The 23,359-nt window shown below is 43.0% G+C and overlaps 1 protein-coding gene across 1 annotated transcript; it reads right to left on the minus strand.

Moving 5' to 3' along the window:
- Positions 1-8,384: 8,384 nt before the first annotated feature.
- Positions 8,385-22,824, minus strand: rexo1 (REX1, RNA exonuclease 1 homolog). The gene is made up of 16 exons (XM_080431038.1): positions 22,511-22,824; positions 19,245-21,784; positions 18,917-19,009; positions 18,166-18,382; positions 17,808-17,956; positions 17,343-17,480; positions 16,529-16,652; positions 16,148-16,273; positions 15,092-15,232; positions 14,768-14,881; positions 13,130-13,203; positions 12,431-12,541; positions 12,157-12,272; positions 11,375-11,513; positions 10,746-10,866; positions 8,385-9,877 (listed from the first exon to the last, which is right to left on the minus strand). The coding sequence occupies exons 1-16, from the start codon at positions 22,692-22,694 to the stop codon at positions 9,789-9,791; spliced, it is 4,476 nt and encodes a 1,491-aa protein (XP_080287164.1). The 5' UTR covers positions 22,695-22,824; the 3' UTR covers positions 8,385-9,788.
- Between the last annotated feature and the right edge of the window lie 535 nt (positions 22,825-23,359).

Below are 23,359 nucleotides of genomic sequence, written 5' to 3' on the forward strand. Positions count from 1 at the left end.
GGGGTGAAGAAGACAATGAATCTGACATCCTCTGCTATACAACCTCCTCCGAGAGTGCTGGTGACACAAATCACCTACTCTACACTTTTACAGCCCTTTAGACAGAAAGACAGGTGTACAATACAACTCACTGAACAGCTTGTGCAGCCCAAACTCCATCTGTGTTCATGTTGATGCTGGTGTTTCTCTGCCTTATTATTCAATCTTTTCCGCTGACACATACTATATTATAGTGCTGCTTCAGATGCACCTGGGTCCACATGGAGGACACATCTAGAGCTGTGTTTGTTGACGAAGGTGTATGTGCGGGGGGGAGGGTAAGGCACGTTTACTTCAGCAAGCAGTTTGAAGGGGACAAGCTACAGTTTTTACCAATTGATGAGGGAAGTGCCCCTAAGGCAGGGCTGTGTTGTATGATGGGCCAGAACCCCGGGGGGAGGGGGAGCTCCGTGGACAGCATTCCTTGAGCCTGTGGACATGGTAGGTGGCTGTGTCGCTCCCCGGTTGCAAATTGAAAAAGCAGAGGCGAGTGTAGCTGAAGGTGGGACTGGGAAACCTCAGAGTCTGTAGGGGAAGAACGAGTGGGAACATCCTTGATTTCGGCAGGAGGTTTGTGGGAAGGAGGACTCTCGTCATCTTCGTCGTTGTGTGTTTGGTTGACGTCCTTTTTGTCCTTGGACCTCCTGACCTCATCTCTTCCCATCTTGCTGTAGGGGGTTTCCTCCAGACTGTAGTCCCTGGAAAGCGGGGAACATCTCTGACCTTTACGGAACTTTGCCCTCCTGTTCTTGAACCACACCTGGATGAGACAGAACATTGTTTCAGTGTGAGCAGTAGTGTTTTGTTAGATTTTGTTAATCTGCGGTTGAACAAGTGTAGCAGAGTGGCTCAGAGTGTCTGCCTGAAGACCAAAAGCATAATATCTTCCCGGCCAAGGGTATTCCCTCTTTGTCTAGTGGTTAAGATGTTTGGCTTTAGTGTCTCTTCCCATGTGGGTGACCCGGGTTCGATGCTCAGGTGTTACTAAAGCAAGGCAGCAAGGAGTTAAAGAATTGTTTCTATTAGTTATTCCCTATTCAGTTCATAGTGTAAGCAAAGGAGGCATGTCAGCCCCTTTCACACACCCCTCCCTAAAAAGACAATCATAAGACACTATTTGTGTTGACAACACTCTTGACAGAAGCTAAAGAACAAATGTCAACACATTGGTGTTTGTTTAGTTTCAGGTGAGGTTTGATCTTGTTAAGAGTAGGCTATGTTATGCTGACCTGAATTCTTGCCTCAGGCAGGTTGATGCAGACGGCTAGTCTCTCTCTCATGCTGACATCTGGGTACTGTGTCTGTTGGAAGGCTTTCTCCAGAGCTTGAAGCTGGGACACCGTGAAGGCTGTGCGGCTGCGACGCTGCTTCTGCTGGTTGCCATAGCGAGCTTCTAGAATGAGCTCTGCGGGGACAGAACACAGGAACGAACCCAGTCACCGAAACAATCAGGACTTGTTGAAAAGTAACGATGTGGACCATGAGGAGAAGCATTATGTTGACCCACTTATTCTTATAAATTCTATTCTGCATTGGTCTGAAGTTCATAATTTGCTATGGGGATGTCAAGGACTCAGGCCTCTTGTCCATCTCGAAAGGCGTATGCAAGATATATATATATTTGACACTAATAAATAATAACTCAAATACTGGCTTCATTTTCATAATTATACTCTTGAGAGTGAGGGCGAAATAGGCAAAATCTTTTAACAAACTTTCAGAGTCAGAACACTTGAAAAAAGTATTTTTTGTCCGAGACAAAATTACTAGACTTAGTTACCGGTTATCATCTACCTTTGTTGATACGATACCATAAAGAGGTAGCCTATATTAACATTAGTTTTAGACATTTGAAAACTTGTGAAATGGGACATTCTGCATAATGCATCATACATAATAAATTTAGAATTCCGGACTTTTACTTTTTAAGAGAGTATTTCTACATTGCAGTATTGATACTTAAAAAAATACGTTATTTTTCCACCATTGTTGAGAACCTACCTGCCAGTCGCTCAGCAACAGACAGGGTATGCACTGTGGGACTGGCCGAAGAGTAAAGTCGGTACTGTGTCGCCATCTGGTGGTGCAGGTCTACCAGCATGGAGTTGAAGCCGTGAAGAGGATACACTCCGTTGCCACAAATTGATGCACCGCAAAAACTCAAACGTGAATCCATGGTGAATCTATATAAATAGAGTAAATGAGTCATCTTATTAAGGACTGTCAAACGCATTGTTAATTTGAAAGTCTCATTTTTGAAATAGGAAGAACAAAATTGCTAACTAGCCATTTAATTGATGATTGATTGAATATTGTATTAACATTTTGCAAAAGAAAAAGCACAGCAGAAAGTCTGCTAAAAAGATTAAAACCCAAGAAAGCACTATGGCTTGTTTCCATTGGGGTCCATGTGTATTCAATTCATCGAAACATTTAATGACAGACAAATATACAATACTATGCTATACTATACATATAATATACTACTATACTATATGATAGTTTTAACCTCATAACAAATGGGGTATTACATAAGTAGCCTATTGTATGAAAAGGTTAACATCATGGCAACAAAAGAAGGGAGAGTTAAATACTTGTGATCTAGTCTATATGAAAACGTAACTGTAGCCTATGTTCCCATGCGTAAAATGTTGACATATAGTGGCAGAATAGTGTAAAAAAATCCTCTACATTTAACTAATTAACCTTCCAGGGAAGAAAAGAGCTGGAATAATTTCTAGTTTACCTGATGCACAAAAGATCTTTGTGCACTTTTGCACATAGAGGTCCAAAAACTCCAATTAGTCCCAATATTTCCCAAATTCTGCTTGGTCCTTGCTGCCTACACGGTGCACCACACTACTGCATGGATCACATTCTCCCAAACCACTCTCACCCACCACTATTTAAGAAGCATTTACTCTGAACTCCCCTCAGCCATTAGCCAATAGAAAGAAAGGTATTAGCTGGGATTAGGTGGGATGGGGGGAAAGAGGGGGGTGCAGAGGCTCAAGTTTTTGAAACTATTGAACTTGGGAGATTTACGCCAAGGATCCCCCTATAAGCGAGCGATTCATTCCTCCCGTTAAAACAATTAAAACAATGTGGTCGGCTAATCTCCGAGGCAGGACAGATTAAAATAACAGCCTTTGATTGTGCTGTGTTCTCAGACCTCTTTCTCCCATACATACTCCTGGCTTTGACAGCCTCCTCTCAGAGGGGGTTTCTCCAGGGTTTGTTTTGCTAACAGCCACCATATTTTGCCCATAAACTGTCAGCATGAGAAGTTTAATCTAGACATTGCCCATTGAGACCAATTTCTTAAGGTCCAACTGAGCCAAATTCCAAAGGCTCCCCAAAATAATACTATTATTTCCAGCTAAATAACGAAACAATAAAGCCTTCCAGATATCATTATTAGCAACTTTCACTCTCTCTCTCACACACACACACACACACACACACACTCACACACATGCACTCACACACACGCACGCACGCACACGCACGCACGCACACACACACACACACAAAATAATGGAATACAGTCTTCCATCCCATTTTCAAAAATGTGAGATGCCATGGCACAACAAACAAATGAACAAATGGTTAGTCCCATCACCAAAAATAGAATAAAAATAGCAGTGGAGACATGTTTTTTTTATTCTGGTGATTGATTCAGCTCTTGATAGAATGAGTATAGACACATACTGTAGATTTAAACAGTATTTGCTGTATTTGGGGGCTGCAATACAGTAGGTTATTTATTATGTAATATTTGCAAACATTGTAGTGAAAACAGACCTATATATTGATTCATACTGTACATACTAGACAAGTAAAATATCGAAGAACAACATTGGTACTGTAAAAGGAACCTACAACTCAGTGGTTCTCAACCTGGGGGTCGGGACCTCCAGGGGAGTCCCCACACAACTAAACTAAATGTAATGCCTCAATTCAAATTTGATTATTTTGGGGGGTCCCCAGTTCAAATATGATTATTTTGGGGGTCACGGCATGAAAAGGTTCAGAATCACTGAACTAATTGATAGTTAGGTCCTGCATGTTATTCCTCTAAGCGCCAATAGGGTAGAAAGCATCAGAGTGACAGATACAGTAAGTTGCCAATCATACATTTTAAGATGTCTTACCCAGATGTACTAGCTTGCACTGGGAAAGACGTTATACTCTCAGGCAACAAAGCGGCTATAACTTATTTCATAACCTTGATAATGATTATCGAATGTAATGACATTCGATTCATACTGAAAGAAACTCATGCTGTTCTAAATAACATGTTAATTTAACATGCATTGTAGTTCATATGGCTGTATCAGGATTCACTGGTCAACAAATGAGATGTTTATAGTCTTGTGTGCTGTGGGAGTAGACATAACCATGGTTCACCTCTTCCAATTTCTTTTCACTTTCACTTCAGACCTCCAAAATATGTGAAAATGTTTGTGTTCTTTCTCCCTTGGCTTTTTTTCCTCCTCTTTTCGCTGTTCTTGGCTGTCAAGCTATATTAGTGTCCGATAGAAATAAGTCATTTAGAAGAGGCTCTGTCGGCCAGCCCCTCAACCCCACTAAAAGCTCCAGGATTAGGTCCCAGAGGCCTTTGTCTCCACAGCCTGCAGGATTAGGGGAGATTTACTGCAAAGAGAGAAAAAAAGTAGTTATTTCATGGCACTTTCATGATGAAACCTGGCCAAAGCTGTGTTGGCTGGGGGGATTATAGTCACACAAAGAGTACGGTTGTGTGTGTGACCCCCCTCCCATAGCCACCACCCTGGACTCACTCACTGCCCCCCTGGATCACTTACCCCTCCGTGGGCCTGGCAGGGTCCGGCTGGGCTCACCTCTTCCCTAGCCCCACTGTCAAGATACCCAGAGTTCACTCCAAATGAGTGATGGCCTCACTGATTAGCCCCTCTCCTTCCAGTCATCCACAAACGACCTGCTTTGTCTTCAGTCCTGTAGCAAACAGAATACAAAGACACAGAAAAATCCGGAGTAATCCGGAGAGTGTAAAATTGGACCCGCAATGGTCCATTTTTACAGTGTGCAGCAGATGAGTAATGATGCGAGGACAACACCGATGTCCATTCCCTGATGACATGAGATTATCATTCAACATAGGATTTTACAACATCTTGCGATGACTCCAGCATCTTGGGAGTAGTAAGAATGCCTCAGGAATTAATAAAGTTCAGAGGCAAAAACTGAGAGAAGTTATTCCCCCCTGCCGTGTTAAAAACGGCTTAAAGGGGGTTGTGCTCCTTTTAGAAGAACCACATATGGATTACAGCGAGTAAAAGACAAAGGATACCCCCGGATAAGTCTCATCACTAACAACAGCCTCATCCTGTAGCAGGTGAAAACTTGTAGGATTTAATAACAGTTTTCTAACAGCATGGGAAATCACCAGGCGTTTAGAGCTCTTCTAAAAATAAGACCATGAAAATGTGGATAATAACTTTTATAGCACGTCAAGCTTTGTCCTGCTTCCTGTCATCAAGCAACCAAAAAAAAGAAGTTATTACAGCATTGCTATGAGGCACATTAAAGTATTTACTGAAGGTGTTTGGTTTGACTCAGGGACAAACCAGTTCAATGGAGTCTTCTGTTACTGTTCAAAGAGGAATAAATAAATAATTTGAATAATATAATAATAAAAGGACAACACATTAATATACACATTAATCACAAACAGCACTCAGTTCATGAGAAAAAAAACATTTATTTTCAAAAATTGTTTTAGATTGATGGCAACTGAGGAGGATGAGGGTGGAGGAGCGGTTTCCTTTTGTCTTTTTGAGGGTACCAGAGAGTTTTTGTTAATGTCTCCTGTTTAACAGATGTTCCAGTTAAGAGAGCAGAACACCCCCGCTTCCCCAAAAAAACAGACCCGTGGCCGTGCTTTCTTTAATTACTTATCAATAGTGGAAATTTGTATTGACAAGGAGCTGTCAGCCGGGGAGCTTTGTAGTTGTCAGTTATCTGTGGGAGAGACGCTCAAAGGCGCCCCCTCGGACACCAGCCGGATCGATCGGCATGCAAAACACAATTGAAACCCTTTCAGGGCTGTGATGTTAGTACTGGAGCATGTGGGCCAAGGGGGAGAGAGCAGCTATGAGCTAAACACTTCTTCATTGGCAGAAATCAATGAGGCTGGCTGGCCTTTGACCTGACGGAGACAGGGAGAGCTGTCGACGGGTCAGTAGCCCCTCTTAAGCCCCTGTGAGTGCCAGGATCATGCTGGGAGCCCTGACACTGACTATGACACACTCACAGCTTAGACTGACATTGCTCTGTGTGCAAACACACAAAGGACACACACACACACACACACACACACACACACAGCATGAAGCTATGAGCATCACCTGTATTGTATGCTTGATTGGTGATTAGCTCCATTTCAGAGCAAAAATAAGGACATTAAAAGAGTTATCAATATGAATCAGTATAAAGAAGTTATCCAGACAATTCCTTAAACTGATTTAGTCGATCTAAATGGGAACGTTGGAGAACTGAAGTCTTGAGAAATGCATTGATTTCATTTACTGGGCTTTTGGTAATTCCTGTCTTAGGAAGCCTAGTGTCTTATTACCTTCCTATTAGCTTCTTATGATGTGCTGCCCTCCCCTTGGGAGTATGCCCATAGGTGGCTCAATGGGCAGATCAATATGAAGGGCTGAGTAAAGATCAGTCACTTAATTGGGCAGCAGGACTGAGCGATTAATGTCAGAGAGAGGGACAGGCAGCTGTGGACTGCCCAGCTCAGCATGGCCCGGCCACGGGGTCAAGGGCACCAACAGAGGGTTGGGGAGGGTGCTACTTGGTGAGCTCCAGACACACTCTAGCATAAGACCTTTCAAACAACCTTGCCTATTTGAAGCCTGGCCGTAATCCAAACTCCAAACAAAGGCCTTGGTCAACTTGCGCACTACACAGTTTCATTCAGACCTAAAAGAAAATAAATGTCCAAAAGTGTATATCAGTTGAGAAAACGCACTGTCAAAAAACTTTTCTACAGTTTATTTTTCAAATGACGGATGTAAAAATCTTTTCAAAAGGCAGATATATTGATGTGTGCGAGACTGCCTGGCAGATATTATGCTTAATTTACGTGTACCACGTCATACGACGCTGTACAAGCTCACGTGTCGCATTGTGAAACGTTGTGAGCTTGTAGTACAGCGATTTTTGGCAGATAATAGCATTGTATGATGAAGTATAAAGCAGAATACATCCAGCAAACTTTCATCATAAACAAACGGTAGTAAAGCGCAGCATTCAAGTGAGAATCGAACAGGGCAAGTAGGCGGTCAAGTTGTCTTTTGCTCTGGTTCTTAAAAGAGATAAAGCCTCTCTGTGTCCCTCAGCATGGGGTCAATTCGAGGTCCCTTGGAGCTCAGTCCAGGCCCCCAGCCTCCCCCTAGCGACCCCTGCTAGTCAAAAGGTGATCACAGGGAGAGCGTTGCTGATCGAATTTGATAATGAAGAAGACCCCTCTAAGCTGCTTCGGCCCACATGTTCAAAATCTCTTCAACACTCGATAAACACTAGGACGCCCCCCTCCCCTGTCACTTGGAACAATGTGTAGGTATTGATTCCAGCTAACTGGCTCTTTAATACCTGGGGTCTGTGGCCTGGCCTGGGGAAATGCGTACTGACATGTGACAGGAGGAGCTCAATAGGAAAACGCACCGAAGAAAGGATGGGCCTCTCCATTTAGCATTCTCTCCCATTTTGTTTGAAATTACACATCTGCTGAAGAAAGGAGCCTCCCTCCCAGCCTCTGCACCTGCTGTTAAAGGACATATAAGGGACGGATGGGAGATCGCATGAGTCCTGTGCTGTACTGTATAGGAGCTTACAAAACTGTCAGTGTTGGTTTGTGATTTCCAAGGTTTGTTAACATTGAGACCTGAAGCCGATTCTACATGTCTCCTAAATCTCAACAGTATTCTGAAAAACATGTTTCTATATCAATCTTTTTCATGTCAAGGACCCACAAAATTATATGTATTTGGCCGCAGACCCCCATCAAAATATTTTGTTCCAGGGACCCCCAGAAGCAACGATTTGAGTTTAAAATGTTCGCTTTAAAAAAATATATATATTCAAAGATTTGCACACATTTTCACGATTTTTCAAAAATAGCAGATCTACAAGCTCGTAGCGCGGCACTCGGTGCCGCGCTATGAGCTTGTAGATCTGCTATTTTTGAATAGCCCAAAGTGTAAAATAATGCTTTTTAGCTCCAATCTAAAAATGACACAGTTCCAGGTCTTAATGGGTTAAGGTGCAGTGACAAGGACAGCATCTCATTTTCACTAGTCATTTTAATAGAAAAAGATAAACCCCAAAAAATGAACGAATACAAAAAGAAACTACTTACAGCATATTTACAGCGCTCCATGTACAGTATCTTCCATCTTACTCTCAACATAAAATGGCACGTTAGCTTGTGTATACTCTAAATTATAACTGCAATTAATGGATCTCTAGATCAATACTGAACCAAGGTCTGTGACGTCGTGAAGGACTATATGTTCTTTCTGTGCTATTATTACAATCCCTAAGATTTCTTCTTTCATGCAGTGCACGGGGCACAAAGAGACTACTGGATATATTCAATATCATCGTTTTGTACTATTGAATACAGAGGAATATATTCTATCAAATATACCAAACTGGTGTAGCAGAGACATTAAAATGTCCCCTGCCTGGGGGAAGGGGGCCATTTGATCAAGTATTATAGAATTACTCATATTTTGAAAGCCAAGAAAATGACCTTGATATGAACCACATTAAACCTGATGTGAGTATACAAAAAAAAAGGGTGGAAAATAAACAAGTGCATTTAGGTAGCAACGTTCTGTGTTCCAAAGCCTCTATGATATTAATGCAATCGTTTACTCTAGAACAAGTCAACTTGTGACTACAGGAGTATGCATTGTTACACAGATGAGGTACTCGAAGACATTGGCCCTCTAACAACACAAGGGCCTTTCTATAGTGCAAGTTGGGCTGAGCATAAGGCTCGGCAGCAATAGCATATTAATCGCCATGATTCAACAGACAATGCCCTGGCATTTTTACATACTCTAGCACTTCTATAGAAAGGTTTTATTTGTGAATCCTTGACGAGACCTTAAAAGAAAAAGACCAGACTCAACCAGAAGGAAAAACAATTGACAGAAGAACACAGAAATAAGGTAACATATGTCGCACTGGAAAAAATCCTGAGTGAACTTTGAAACTTGAACACTCAGGATTTTACAGTGTTGAACCGAAATGAAAAAAATGATAACATGGTTTGCCTCAGATGCTCTGTAGAGAAAGGGGCTTGCACTGCAGTGCTCTTGACGAATAGGTACAGGTAGCACCTTTCAACACCACCAATCAGAGTACGCTTTGTCCCTGGTAGAAACTCTAAAACCAGAGTTTTATTTAACTTTGCGCAGACGTTGCGCAACGCATTGTTTTTGGTGCGCGACCCCCGCACACAACTAAGTATAACTCAGGCTTAATGGGCTAAAACCATTGCTCCTTTATCCGCCCTTCCCACCCTCTGTCTTTCTTGACAATGAGTTAACACCATGATGAAGCTCCAGTCCTGGACCCAGTGGCCCATCGAGGCCATCGGGCAGCGCTCCGCAGTCTACGAGAGTGGCGTCAGCTCCACATGAAAGCAGGAAGTTTATAATGAGTGGAGAAGAGAGGTGGGTCAGAGGTCATCTCTTGACCTTTGCATCCTCCTTGAGCTTCCAAACCATGAGCTCCAAGCAGGCTGCGGCGTCCTCGCTGGAGTCGTGGCCCTCCACTGGAAACGCACACAAGATACTAAATCAACCTTTATTGAAATCAGTCTCAAATGAGTGGCATGACACAATCTGTATAAACTGCATTTAGGGTTCGTTTAGGGTTCGTTTAGGGTCCCCCCCCAGACTTTCTATTCCACAGTACACATTTATAGCTAGCTACAATAATAGAAATTGAGGGTTACATGCTGATTAATAAGCAGTGGCTAAGGAGGTAGAGCGACCGCTTGCGAAGCGAAGGTTCCCGTTTCTGAACCCCGGCTCCGCCTGGGTTAATGTCTAAGTGTCCTTGCACAGGACCCAACTGCTCTCGATAAACAGGTTGGTGCCTTGCATGGTTTCCTCTGCCCATCGGCGTGAACATGTGTGTGTGGATGGGTGAATGTAATGCACATTGTAAATAGGGTTGGGATTTTAACGATTCCGGTTCCTTAAAGATTCCCTCTTAACGGTCCGATTCCTATAGCAGGTTCCAAATGGACCCTTAGAAGTCCTTAACTCTGAAAGGGTACAAATGGAACCAAATGGACTGGTCTCAGAGTTATGGTGGTCCTTGAAATTAAAACGTTTGAGAACCAGCGGTATTGTAATTGTATAGCAGACGTGAAGTCCACATACCAGCTCTGACAGTGTGATAAAACCGGTTCCGGAAACGGTTCAAAGTGAGATGAAACCGATTCCGGTTCCTCAATGTTGGATTGTAAGCCTAATTGTAAAGCGATCTTGGGATCCACATGGGAATGGCGTGGCCACGTACACAGACCGACCCATTTATAGATGGCTAGAGTGCAGAGCCACACAGTAAAAAGGTATTCCAGTATTGACACAAAGATTTCCCAAGAAACATCATCTTTTGCTTGAGCTGCTTACCACTGTCCTGGATGATCCGCTTGAGGTGCTCAGCCATGAGGTTCCTCAAGGCACGCTTGTAGGGCAAGCCAAGGCGGTGAGGAAACACGATAGCTGTGTCCACTACCATACTGTGGATAAGCTGGAATAGCATGGCAGGAAGAAGAGAGGTTTAAAAGGTTTCAGCCCATGATCAACATAGTAGAAATGTTATCTGGCACTTTGGACACCAGACTAAAATTTACATTTACAGACTCTTATCATTTGTGGGGCTACAAGAATAAGGCCCATACCTGTAGTTTAGTATAATACTTTGGTACAGTACATCTGTAGTTTAGGAGCAGGAGTGTACATTGTGATGACTATGATTCTATTGGAATTCTATCTATATTGAGCAACAACAAAAAATCCCCTCTAGTACTTTGAATGTCCAGATGCTGACATGTACAGAAAAGGTGGAATTTGTGGCCAAAGCATGTTAATTGTAATTTCTTTGGACAACTTCACATCATTAATTCATGGTTTATCTTATTAGTAATTTTCTTTCCTGAATGATCTAGATTCTACAGTAACAAAGCACCAGTCGTCATCATCACACACACCCATGGAAGGATTTGGGTTGCACGTTGAGATCTACTGAGTGAGAATACCTTAAGAGCAAGAAGGTCGCTCTCCAGACTGTGTCCTACAAGGATGGACTCTGCGCTGAACATACTGAGTAGGACTGCCTGAACATCTCTTATCGTGATGGTGGCACTCTCCAAGTCCTCCTCCGTTACTCCTGAAAACCTGCGCAGTAGATAAAGACGTAGTGTGTTTGGAACAGTGTCTAGGACTGTGGTTATTTGAAGGCATTCTGACTTATGATCCATGTGCAAACAAGCGTGATACACTCTCCATTAAAAAAACAAAATAGTGATTTAATAATCTTACATTAACAAAATATCGAAAAACTTTCACACACTGTTCTGTAAAACTCGCAACGTTTTAACTGTTTTGATCTTCATCCAAACGGTGTCGGTTCTGAAGCAGATTGAAAAGATCAAAATGTCAGTGATTAAAGTGTAGTTTTGGTAGGCCTTCATCAGAGAAGTTGGGGGGAGTTTCACGCTTATTTACACATGGATTTTCACCTCTTTTCCTAGTTGTTTTGGGGGGAAATTCTATCTGTGAGACAGTACACAGTGAATGACTGTGAGAGAAAGGACAAGTGATGAGTGACATGGGTTTGTAAGCCAAAGCTACCACCTGTGTGTGTGTGTGTGTGTGTGTGTGTGTGTGTGTGTGTGTGTGTGTGTGTGTGTGTGTGTGTGTGTGTGTGTGTGTGTGTGTGTGTGTGTAATCTGCGTATGAGGTGGTGCTTAGAGCTGCCCAGCCAAGCACAAATGCTACCATATCAAGTTGCAGAAAACTAATAAGAGTGAAGTCTCACCGTGTGTTGTAGTCGACAACTTGGCTGTCAGGTTTCACAAATGTGTCGTAGATTACTTTGAGCTCAGAATTGATGACCGTCACCCTCGTCAGGTCCAGTCCCGACTTCGTATAGCACTGTTTCACAAAACAGTGAATAGAGGAGGTTCAAATGTCGGCAGAGGGAGTGTCTCCATCTATTATAGGCAGTTTATTTTTAAATAAATGTTTTAACTGTGGACATTTTCTGAGATGGAAATGTGTATGTTTGTAGTTTGAGGACACCTGTCCCTCACCATCTCACAGTCCAGAGCGTACACGCCTCCGTTACCGTCTGCAGGCAGCTGTTTACTGAACGTCGTCACGTAGCCATCCAATGACTCTTTACGCCCGTCCTGCATATGTTGCTGTGGAATGTGGAAACGCAAAAAGTTACAAATCACACACTAGACTTAGTCTGCACCAAATGAAAGGACAGCTAATAAGAAAGGAAATCCTTAGAAATGAGAAATCGGTGTCTCCTTCAAAGAGAAATAATAGTCAGAAAAATAGGAACATCTCCCTCTGGAGTATACCATCTACTCTTGCCAATGTTGGACAGTGAAAGACAATGGCAATATATTGCCCCCTAGTGGTTCAATGTACCTGCCGAAGATCGAACATGATCGAAATTCGAAACGTTGTGTTTCTTGTTTTAAAAAAAGTCTGAACCATAGTTCGGGGTGCAGGTTTTATCCTTTAAAGTATGTGACCCTTTTAACATATAAAAAGGATATAGTTAGCCCCAATGGCAATAGTGTAAAAGGAGTATTACTACCACTGTTACACAACAGATCTGCATTTCTAACAATCCACTTGACTAAACAGAAACAATACCAGGCAATCCCAAATAATCTCAAACAAAACTGATCAAAAGTATCAATATTCATTCACGTGACTGATTTCTTAATAGACAACAAAGAATGATATTGATAATATATATTAAGAGTTGTTACCTTGGCCACCTGGCAACCTAGAGCGCCTACCAACCCAGAGCAGCAACTGTAGTTCGTCTCCCAACCTGTAGACCCTGGTAGACACACAGAGAGAGCAAGATAAAGAGAGATGAAACAGCACAACAGTAGTTAAAGGGATATTTCACTTTCAAAAAAACATTGGGTCATTTTATCGTCTACTCAAGCTTTTGTGAGCCCCCCCAGATCGTTTTTAAGTTGCTTGATTTAGTATTTAGATATTTGATAATAATTTTATCAGACACGCCCCCTTCCTATACAAACCCATTATAACTTCAAACTCAATTTTTAACCTGTTAGATTCATCAAAAACACCCGTCCTTGGTTCTGCTGACTCACCCTGCTCTCCTAATACGTGAGGGGGCCGTGTTATTTCGATAACTTTTTTCATTTATTTTATTACTTTTTTTTATTGTATTTAATTTTTTTCATTTTCAAAAATAAATGAAAAAAGTAATAGAAAAAACACGGCCCCCTCGCGTATTAGGAGGGCAGGGTGAGTCACCAGAACCAAGGACGGATGTTTTTGATGAATCTAACATGTTATAAATTGAGTTTGAAGTTATAATGGGAAGGGGGCGTGTCTGATAAAATGAATATCAAATGTCTAAATACTGAATCAAGCAACTTAAAAACGATCTGGGGGGCTCACAAAAGCCTCAGTAGACAATAAAATGACCCAAAGTTATTTTGAAAGTGAAATATCCCTTTAAGAGAGACAGAGTAGAGACCATTCAGATGTGATTACTGTATACCATACATGGGCAACTGGCGGCCTGGGGGCCACATGCGGCCCCCTCCTCCACTTAAAGGGGAAATCCACCCATTTTCAATATTTAACTATGTCATTAATATAGCATAAAGGAGTTGTGTGGAAATAAGAAAAAATTAAAAAAAAAATTAACATTGCAAAAAAATTTAACATTGCAAAAAAATTAACATTGCAAATTACACCATGATGAGTCATCACAGTGTAATTTGCAATGTTAATTTTTTTGCAATGTTAATTTTTTTTGCAATGTTAATTTTTTTTTAATTTTTTTCTTATTTCCACACAACTCCTTTATGCTATATTAATGACATAGTTAAATATTGAAAATGGGTGGATTTCCCCTTTAATGCGGCCCCCAGGTTAATATCGGAATAGTGATATATTATTGATTTCAGCTGTTACAATTCCACGCATGCAAACATGACCCGCTTTAATTACTTCAGCCTGTATTAGTAGCTCAATGACTAGTATTACATTTCTATTGTCTTTTTTTACGTCCAATGTATTTGTATTTAAGTTCAAAAAGTTAACATAACTAAATGCATTTGAAATTAAATAAAAATGATACATTTCAGGATTCCAATTAAAAAAGAACCAAAAAAAAACAGGCTTCAAATTCAAAAATAGCAAAAATAGCAGATCTACAAGCTCAAAACGTTTTCAGCTTGTAGATCGGCTATTTTTGCAACTTTTGTGTGACATTGAATGGCCCAACAGTATATGCAATGTGGCCCTCTGGAGTGAGTGTGGAAATATAGTGGCCCTCTCCATCATCAAAGTTGCCCACTCCTGCCGTACACAAATACATTAACGTGATAAGTATTTGGCATCAACATGGACAAGCGTACCTTTGTGTCTCCGTAGGCGTCCCCAGTGATGATTGCACTCCTCCTTGCGCACACAGTTGCCATTAGCGTTGATCCTGTATTCTGCCCCACATCGACAGCATATTTTGGTGAATGCTGGATGCATATCATAATGTAGAGGGGAAAGAATTAGACAAAATAACCTTAAATCTACAACATGGATGAATATGGATAGCTTTAGTCATAAACGATTATTAATAGAATACGATTATTAAGTCAGAGTGATGTGTTCGTGGTCCACCCACCCTCCCATTAGCCAATTTTAATATAGGATATGAACACTGCTGGGTAAACATGGTCACTCACGGTCTGCAGGGGTCTTTTTCTCCGGTAGGTTGTGGATCACAGCCTGCCCGGCTGTATCTGGGTTTGATCTCGGGTAGCCGTGCTCCTGGAGCTGCTCCTCTGTCATCAGGTAATCGTTCAGTTTCCTGTACAACACCAACTCTGCACAAAGCGAGCAAATCAAAACACTTCCTCAATACCTCTATTATAACGCGGAGTATACAGAAATACATGGAGGAATGTTATGTGGCAATACTTCTCTTGTCCTATGTGGAGTAAATTGGCCACTAATCAGATTCACATGAAAAGTTGGGAGTTAAGTGCCAGGCCAAAGTATGCTATGACAGGAAACACTGCTGCAGGAATTGATCCATTGTTCCTGTAGTTGGGAGAGTCCCTCTAGCCGTCAGTCCACCATGTTGACCTTATTTATATGATGCAAAACCAAGTAAAGTGTGAAGCACTGGTGGCTGCAGGACACAGGGCCTCACAGTTTGCAGTAAACAAAATAAGAACAACTCTTCCTCTGGGCTTGGTCACAAGGATAGGATACTGAATTGTTTCATTAATACAGCCCTCTGCCTCCTCATCGCTGAAAAACAATAAACAAGCTAGAGCTTCAGTGATAAGTACCACTAACCTACATGCAATATAGTGCTATATACTGTACTATACTGCTGGCTGACTGTCTGTCTTGTTGATTTTAATTTCTGGGAAAATAACAGATGTACAAGCTTCCAATGTGTCTCAACGCTCCGGAACACGTTGTGAGCTTGTAAATCAGCTATTTTCATGAAAAGACAAAAGCAAATCAATAGGAGCCCCGGTCAACTAAGCATACATGGTTTAAGTGGGTTAAGTTAGATTGTAACGTGAACGTCACCTGGAACCAGCGCAGAAAGGGCACAATGAACAACAGAGAAAAAAAAACAGCAAGTGTAAGAAACCCCTGCAGAAGTGAATTCAATCACTGTATCAAGTATCAACAATCAAATTCACACCCTTGTTTATATTAGGGGTGCTAGCGGCCATTTGTGACCATGGCCAAAGGAAGCCCTACACATCCCTGCTCCTCACCAGTAAGTTTCTCCTCCTGCTGTCTGCCCATCCTGTTGATGGTGAAACTGGTTTTAGCAGCCATACGGCCCCCAAGCACTTCCTCATGGGACAGAGCCTTCCTGTTGCCTGGGTATGCTGGGGCCTCTAAAAAGGAGAAGGACATGACCGCACATAATAAAAATGTTGTGACATGTACGAGTCCTGCACACATACTTTGTACACGACACAATACTTACTTTGATGTTTTGCTTAGCTTGTGCTAATTACATACATTTGGTACACAAACATGCGTGTAGGTGTACTCACACGGCATGACATACAGCCGACATGTACATATTGACTCTGTACTGTGCAGTGCCTTGATTTATTGTTGAATGAATGAAAACTGAGCTGACATACTATGCGCAGGTGAGGGAGAGAAGTTGCTCTTGCCGCGAAGCTTCTTCAGAGTGTTGACGGCTATGTTGAGGTAGATGTTCTTGCTGTTGCTGCGGTCGTACACAATCTTCTCCTCATCCAGAGCCTGAAACAACAGATGAACCCCTGTCACGGTAGCATTCGCGTTTTCCATGGAAGTGCTTACTTTAAAAACAGTCTGCTAAATTTCTTAATTCAATTAATGATCTTAAAGCACAACAGCTTGTAAGCTTGTAGATCAGCTATTCTATTTTCAGTGCACAACACTCTGGAGAAGGTTCCAGAGTCAGACTCCAGAGTAGGTGCAGGGCTTTAGTAAGGATAGAAAGGGCAGTGGGTTTTAGAATAGTGTAAATGTATTTTGTCGTGTCTGAAATAATTTGTTTATTTATTGTACATCATTCATTGTTCATGTCTGTCATGTTATGAGACATATTTGTTATGTGTATGAGGACCACAATGGAAATAAGTCCCAGACTTTATTGTGTCATATCCTTGAATTCTTATAATTTGTGTTATGACTTTTCAAATAAACTAAACTGTGTGGAACTAAGTATGTCAAGGCCCCAACAATCATCATTTCATTTCAAGCCTTTTTCGAAAACTACGCCTATTATTTAAAAAATCTTTCTTAAATTTGACTGGCTTATATTATTTAAACATATTGTTGAAAGATTTAACAATACGTATTTTTTTCTATTAATTTTAAACATTTCCCAAAGGACCACCTGTAATTATGCCATTGCAATCGTGTCACACTTTACGAAAGGGGCCGCAGAGTGGTGTTCCTCCATACCGTCTGAAAGGCAGCATCCTCTGACGGGCAGAACTTGACACATTCATCAATGAAGGTGTTCAGGTAGCGCTGGCGGACGTTGGTCGGTACCTTGGCCCCAAACTCAGTAGGGATGATAGGACGCTTCATTGAAGAGCTCTGGGATGTGGTAAGAAAGAGAAAGAGAATTTATAACATTTATAAAAGGTTGTTTATTTATATCTTAAAGCATAAATGTTAGTTAGTTGCCTATTATCAAGGCTAGACAAATACAGCCCTGTGCATACCAAATGCAACGCAAGAATAATGAATATCAGTAGCAGAAGCCAAAAGCATGAAAACTCAAATGACCATTGGTAATGAAGATGACACATTTATCCAAAAAGCCTGGAGTCTTATGTAACTTCCAATGATGAACAAAAGAAAAGGATAAGTAACTAATAAGGCAGGTATGATGGCACGTGTGTGAGTGATGAGACACGGTACCTTCATGGTGGGTGTGTGTGCTACCCTCTTCTGAGCAATGGTGGTGGAGGTCTTGGACATGATACCAGTGAAGGTGTGGGTCTTGAGAGACAGATGTGCCGTGAGGTTCGTGCTAGGGGTTAACACTCGACTGGAAGCCGGCTTGGCATCTGCAGAACAGAGTTAAACACACACAAACTTCTTACATCAATCAACATGATGACTGTACTAGTAAGGGAAGGTTTTGGGATGGCTGGGCATTAACATTAGTTGGAGGAAGCATACAAAGTAAAGTACAAGTGAAAAATTATTTGACTCAAATTAAAGGTGAAACCTCAACTTGAGTAGGAAATAGAAGTTTGAGATGGTGTTTTCATACCATATTTGGTAGAGGACCCAGACAGTGGGTTAGCAGGACGGTGTGCTATTCTCTTTCTCTCTCCAGAGCAGCCAGGGCTGGGGCTCAGGGAGGCTGAGGCACTCTTGACAGCGGCAGCGAGCTGGGCAGCCTGCTGCTGGGCTATCTGCATCCGCTGGTAGCACATTTCCTGGGCTGAGGGTCTCTTGTACGGTCGCACCTTGGGGGTTGCCTCAGTCTGACGAGACAGAAACCATTACACTCTTAGGATATCTACTCCAGAACAAATAACCACACGAGCGACAGGATAATTACTGTTGTAAGACCTACATAGCCCTATTTATGTGATTCTATGCTAATCATATCTTAATATATGTTCTTTGACACCTTGCATGTCTGTCTAAGTTTCTGTGCACTAGGAACATAGTGTTGTTATGAAGGTCATAGGGTGTCTAGGTAAAGGGAAAGTAGTGTTGTGAAGGTCGTAAGACGTAAGTTTGACTGCCTCCCCTGTATTTTATACTGTGAGAAACACTGTAGATAAAACCACCTGCTGTCCAATAAGGAGGAGTGTGGATGATACTCTCTCATAATACTATCTTTTCTTTGCTTTCCAAGACTTCAGTATATCGCTTATTCTGACTGAGTTCTGCATTTAACAGCACAAATCTCACAATATGCACCTTACATTAACTGCTCTTTAATGAAGGAGGAATAGTATGGCCACTTTTATATATTCTAATCCAGGATGATGTTAAGATGTCAAACTCACATTTCCAAAATGGGAGACCCTCTTCTTCTGACCAGGGACGAGAGTGGTTAAAGTGCTCTCAACGCCTTCCTCATCTTCTGAATCTCTAGAGGGCTGAGATGACAGAACAACACACTGACATGATTCCAAACACCAACAATTGTCATTCTAAGACATAATCATTTAATACCTTCATGAGAATCTGGGCGGTTAAAACTGGCATGAGGATGGCACACTTACAGAAGGTGGATAAAACACAGTAGTTGAAAAACAGACAGAGTGATATCTACTGCACACTGACAGTTTTGTTGGGTTAAAGAAAAGAGGACGGGTGCAGCAATAGGCCTACCTGTTTGGCTTGTCTCCCCTTGTCCTGATTCTTCACGTCCTTGGACTCGTTGAAGATCCGCAGGCACTCCTCCATGGGATCCGAGTCAAAGTCCACATCCGCCTGGAGGCTTGAGAAGTCCACTTCTCCGTAGTCGATGTCCTCTTCCGCGCCACAGTCGCCCTCGTCCTCAGAGGAGGAGACCGTAATCTCTGAGGCTTTTCTCTTGTTCAGACCTCCTCCCCTCTTTAAAGTGCTGTCCAATGTCCTTGCCGCGACTTCCTTGTCGTCGTCGTCGTCGTCGTCATCCTCATCCGCGGGCTCCATCTCGTCCGGGCTCTCGTCGCCGAAAAGGTCAGCATGGCTCAGACTTTCCACTCGCCGCTTCTTCTTGACGGAAAGGTTCCCGTCAGAGGAGCTGCTGCTCTTCTTTACCTTGTCTTTAATGCTCAGAGAGCTTCCTTTAACGTTCCTGCTACTGCTGTTGGACATGCTCTTACTGCTGCTGCTGGAAACACTCTTACTGCTTTTCTTGGTGTCCTGTTCCCTCCTGCTGCTGTCCAGTTTACCGTTCTTGTGATGGTGGTCCTTCTGCCTGCTGCGTTCCTTTTCCTTGTCCAATGACTTGGGTTTCTTGCTTTCCCCTCCTCCATTTTCCGTGTCCTTCTCTCTCTTGCCCAAGTCGCCTTTGACCCTTTCTGTTATTTTTACCTTGCCGTCGTTTCTCTTCTGTTCCCTGCCTTCCATCAGAACTTTATCGTTCGATTTGACCTTGCTTTTCCCGTCATCTTTCTTTCCCTGACTGTTGCCGTCTTTCTTCAAAGACTCGCAGCCTGGCTTTTTTGTCGACACTTTGTCTTTACTGTTGCTGATGTTTCCATGGTTACCGCTGTGACTACTGCTAGATGTCTTACCCAAGTCCTTTTCGACTTTCTGCGCCTTCTCACACTTGCTGCTTTTCTTGTGGATAGATTTTGAGACCTCCTTCTCATTCTCATTCTTCTCTTTATCTTTTTGCAGGCTATCATCCCAGCTGTCCCACTCTTCTGCCACCCCTCCCTGCTCTCTGGACTCCTCCTTACTCCTCTGTGTCAGCATGCTCAGAGCTCCTTCCCTCACCTCCTTCCTCCCTGCCCCAACAGCATCTTCAACTGAACCACCATTGCCTTTCTTTCGTTGGAGGCTGCTAAGCGAAATGGGTCGATATTCTGTCCCGGAGCTCTCCTCCTCTGAGTCAGAAAAGGTGTACTTTTGCTTGTCCATATTCTGCTGCAGAGGCTTCTTTGCCGTCGGCACGTACTCATCATCTGTTGATAATCGGCTGGACCCTGACAGTTTAACAGATTTGCCCACCTCTATCTTAGCAGCCTGTGCACTCTCCTCCCTCTGCTGCCGAGGCTTCTTCACCGTCGTCGGCACGTACTCGTCATCTGTTGATAGCCGTCCTGACCCCGACACTTTATGCGCTTTTCCCACATCTATCTTAGCAGCCTGAGGACTCTCATCCTTCTGCTGCCGAGGCTTCTTCACCGGCGTCGGCACGTACTCGTCATCTGTTGATAACCGTCCCGACCCCGACACTTTATGCGCTTTTCCCACATCTATCTTAGCAGCCTGAGCACTCTCTTCCCTCTGCTGCCGAGGCTTCTTAACCGTCGTCGGCACGTACTCGTCATCTGTTGATAACCGTCCCGACCCTGACACTTTATGCGCTTTGCTCACCTCTACCTTAGCAGCCTGAGCACTCTCATCCTTCTGCTGCCGAGGCTTCTTAACCGTCGTCGGCACGTACTCATCATCTGTTGATAACCGTCCCGACCCTGACACTTTATGCGCTTTGCTCACCTCTACCTTAGCAGCCTGAGCACTCTCATCCTTCTGCTGCCGAGGCTTCTTAACCGTCGGGATGTACTCTTCATCTGTTGATAATCGCCCTGACCCTGACAGTTTATGCGCTTTGCCCACCCCTACCTTAGCAGCCCGTGCAGTTTCATCCCTCTTAATCTTCCCAGCAATTGTGGAAGAGTAGTTGGAGAGGGGGTCATACTCCATGTCTGTGGATGGTTTGGAGTTGTCCAGGGTGTATTTAGACTTAGAGGAGGATTTGTGATTGGAGTATTTAGGCGCGTGAGGAGAGGGGAGCGTCTGCGGAGCAGACTTTTTGACATTGGTGGGGACATATTCCATAGAGTTAGCATGGTTGCCCAGACTGTCTGAATCCAAGGTGTACTTGCTGCAGCCAGGGGTTGGATTATAGTCCACTGTGGACATTTGATAACTCCCAGGGTCATAGGCCAAGTGCGATGTCACTGCTGCCGGACTGGCTCTTTTTTTAACAGTTTCCACCGGCGCAGGCAAACTGGTGGAGGAGCTCGGCTCATACTCATCATCCCCGATCTGTGAGAGCTTCCTCTTCTCACGTTCCACCTGAGTGCGGACCGCCTCAATTTGCTGCTTGACCAGCTCCAAAGCACCGTTGAAGTCCCCTGAGGCAGATGAGTCTCCATTCTGCTGCTCTTCGTGCCGTGTGACCTCTGGGTTGTATGGGTCATACCCTTGTTCTGTGATCACAAAACATACATCACATGACACTTTAACAAAAGATCCCAATGTTGAACACTCAGAACGCACAGATCGCACAGTCACAGGTCCTCGATATTCCGTTCAGTTACCCAAGATTTCCAAGGCTAACACAGTCACACAGTAACATCCTCACTGTTAATTGTTGTAACTCTGAGAATGTACAAAATGTACATTGACACCTAAGGGGTTCCATTTGGTTACATTTACACAGCATTCAAAACAATGTTAACTACACCAACGTAAGCCCTGTAGGCAGTGGTTCTCAACCAGTGGTCCTTGAGTTTGAGGGTTCCAGGTGGTCCCCAGCTAAATGATGGAGAGTTGGTAACCAAATGGACCACTGGACCTTTAACTTAAGACCAAATGGATCTTTAACTCTTGAGAGCGTAACATGAAACCAAATGGACCCGTAAGGGTCAGATGTTTATTGTAAAACATCTGCATTACTTAATCAAAGCATTGTTATTTGATCAACGTGTTGCCTGTTATCTCTCCTATGGTACCAACAACATCAACACAGCATGGAATATTATAATGGACAAAATCTCATCCAACGACGAACAAAATATTCTAAGTCTTGGGTCTGAGAGGCTACATCTCACCAAACCGTGGTTCCGTGGCTCAAAAATGCCGAATAAACAATGGACCTCGGTATGAAAAGGGTTGAAAACCCACTGCCTGGGAGGATCAAAATGCCAAAGTACCCTTGTGTTTGGACTGAAGATCTCTCTGCTTGGTGGCACCGAGGGACGTCCGTCTGTGTTGGCTGCTGTGTCTGAAGTGACAGTACGGTCTCTTACACCCATGTTTGTCGCCTTCTTTGTCGTCGCCGTATTCCTTGAAAAACGGGCAGTCAATCCCTCGGAAGAACCCGGTGGACCTCAGCATTATCTCCGGATGATTCTACCATAGCCGCCTGCCAGTGTTCGGGTTAGTGTACGTTCGCAGTTGGCTGGAAACGGTACATTGAGAGCCTTTGTACAAGCAACGGAATAATAACAACGTCCCTACGGCGCCATGTTGGATTGGTCGGAGATGGAAGCTGTCGCGAGAGCGCAGAGTGGCCAGGTTTCGCGAGAGAAACAAGCAACCAGGTCTATGAAAACAAGCCCAAAACTAACAAGCTCGTATAGCTTGTAGATTTGCTATTTAAAAATATATATATATTTATTTTTGGAAACATTTTAACTACACAAATCTTGTACGGGGGTCGATCCCTGGCATAAAACATTTTCAGATTGGGGGTCTGCAGACAAATACATAATGTGGGGGTCCTTGACTTGAAAATGTTTGAGAAACAGTGGTTTTAAACAACATTAGGAAACAAGCCCAAATAAGCAACTACACTAGAAACGAGCCCCAAAAAAACGCAACCCGCAACTAACCAATAATTACTAGCAACTTTACAGAGAAACAAGCCCAAAGTCGCTTATAATAAGCGGACATGGCAACCCTAGCGAGAAGTCCCACGTGTCGCATTCTCTACTACGTCATTACCAATACGGAACACAGTACACCTCAGGGGACACATTTCTTTCTTCAGTGGTGGATGT

The sequence above is a fragment of the Gymnoscopelus braueri genome, assembly GCF_963280865.1.
Source record: "Gymnoscopelus braueri genome assembly, chromosome: 6".
NCBI lineage: Eukaryota > Metazoa > Chordata > Actinopteri > Myctophiformes > Myctophidae > Gymnoscopelus > Gymnoscopelus braueri.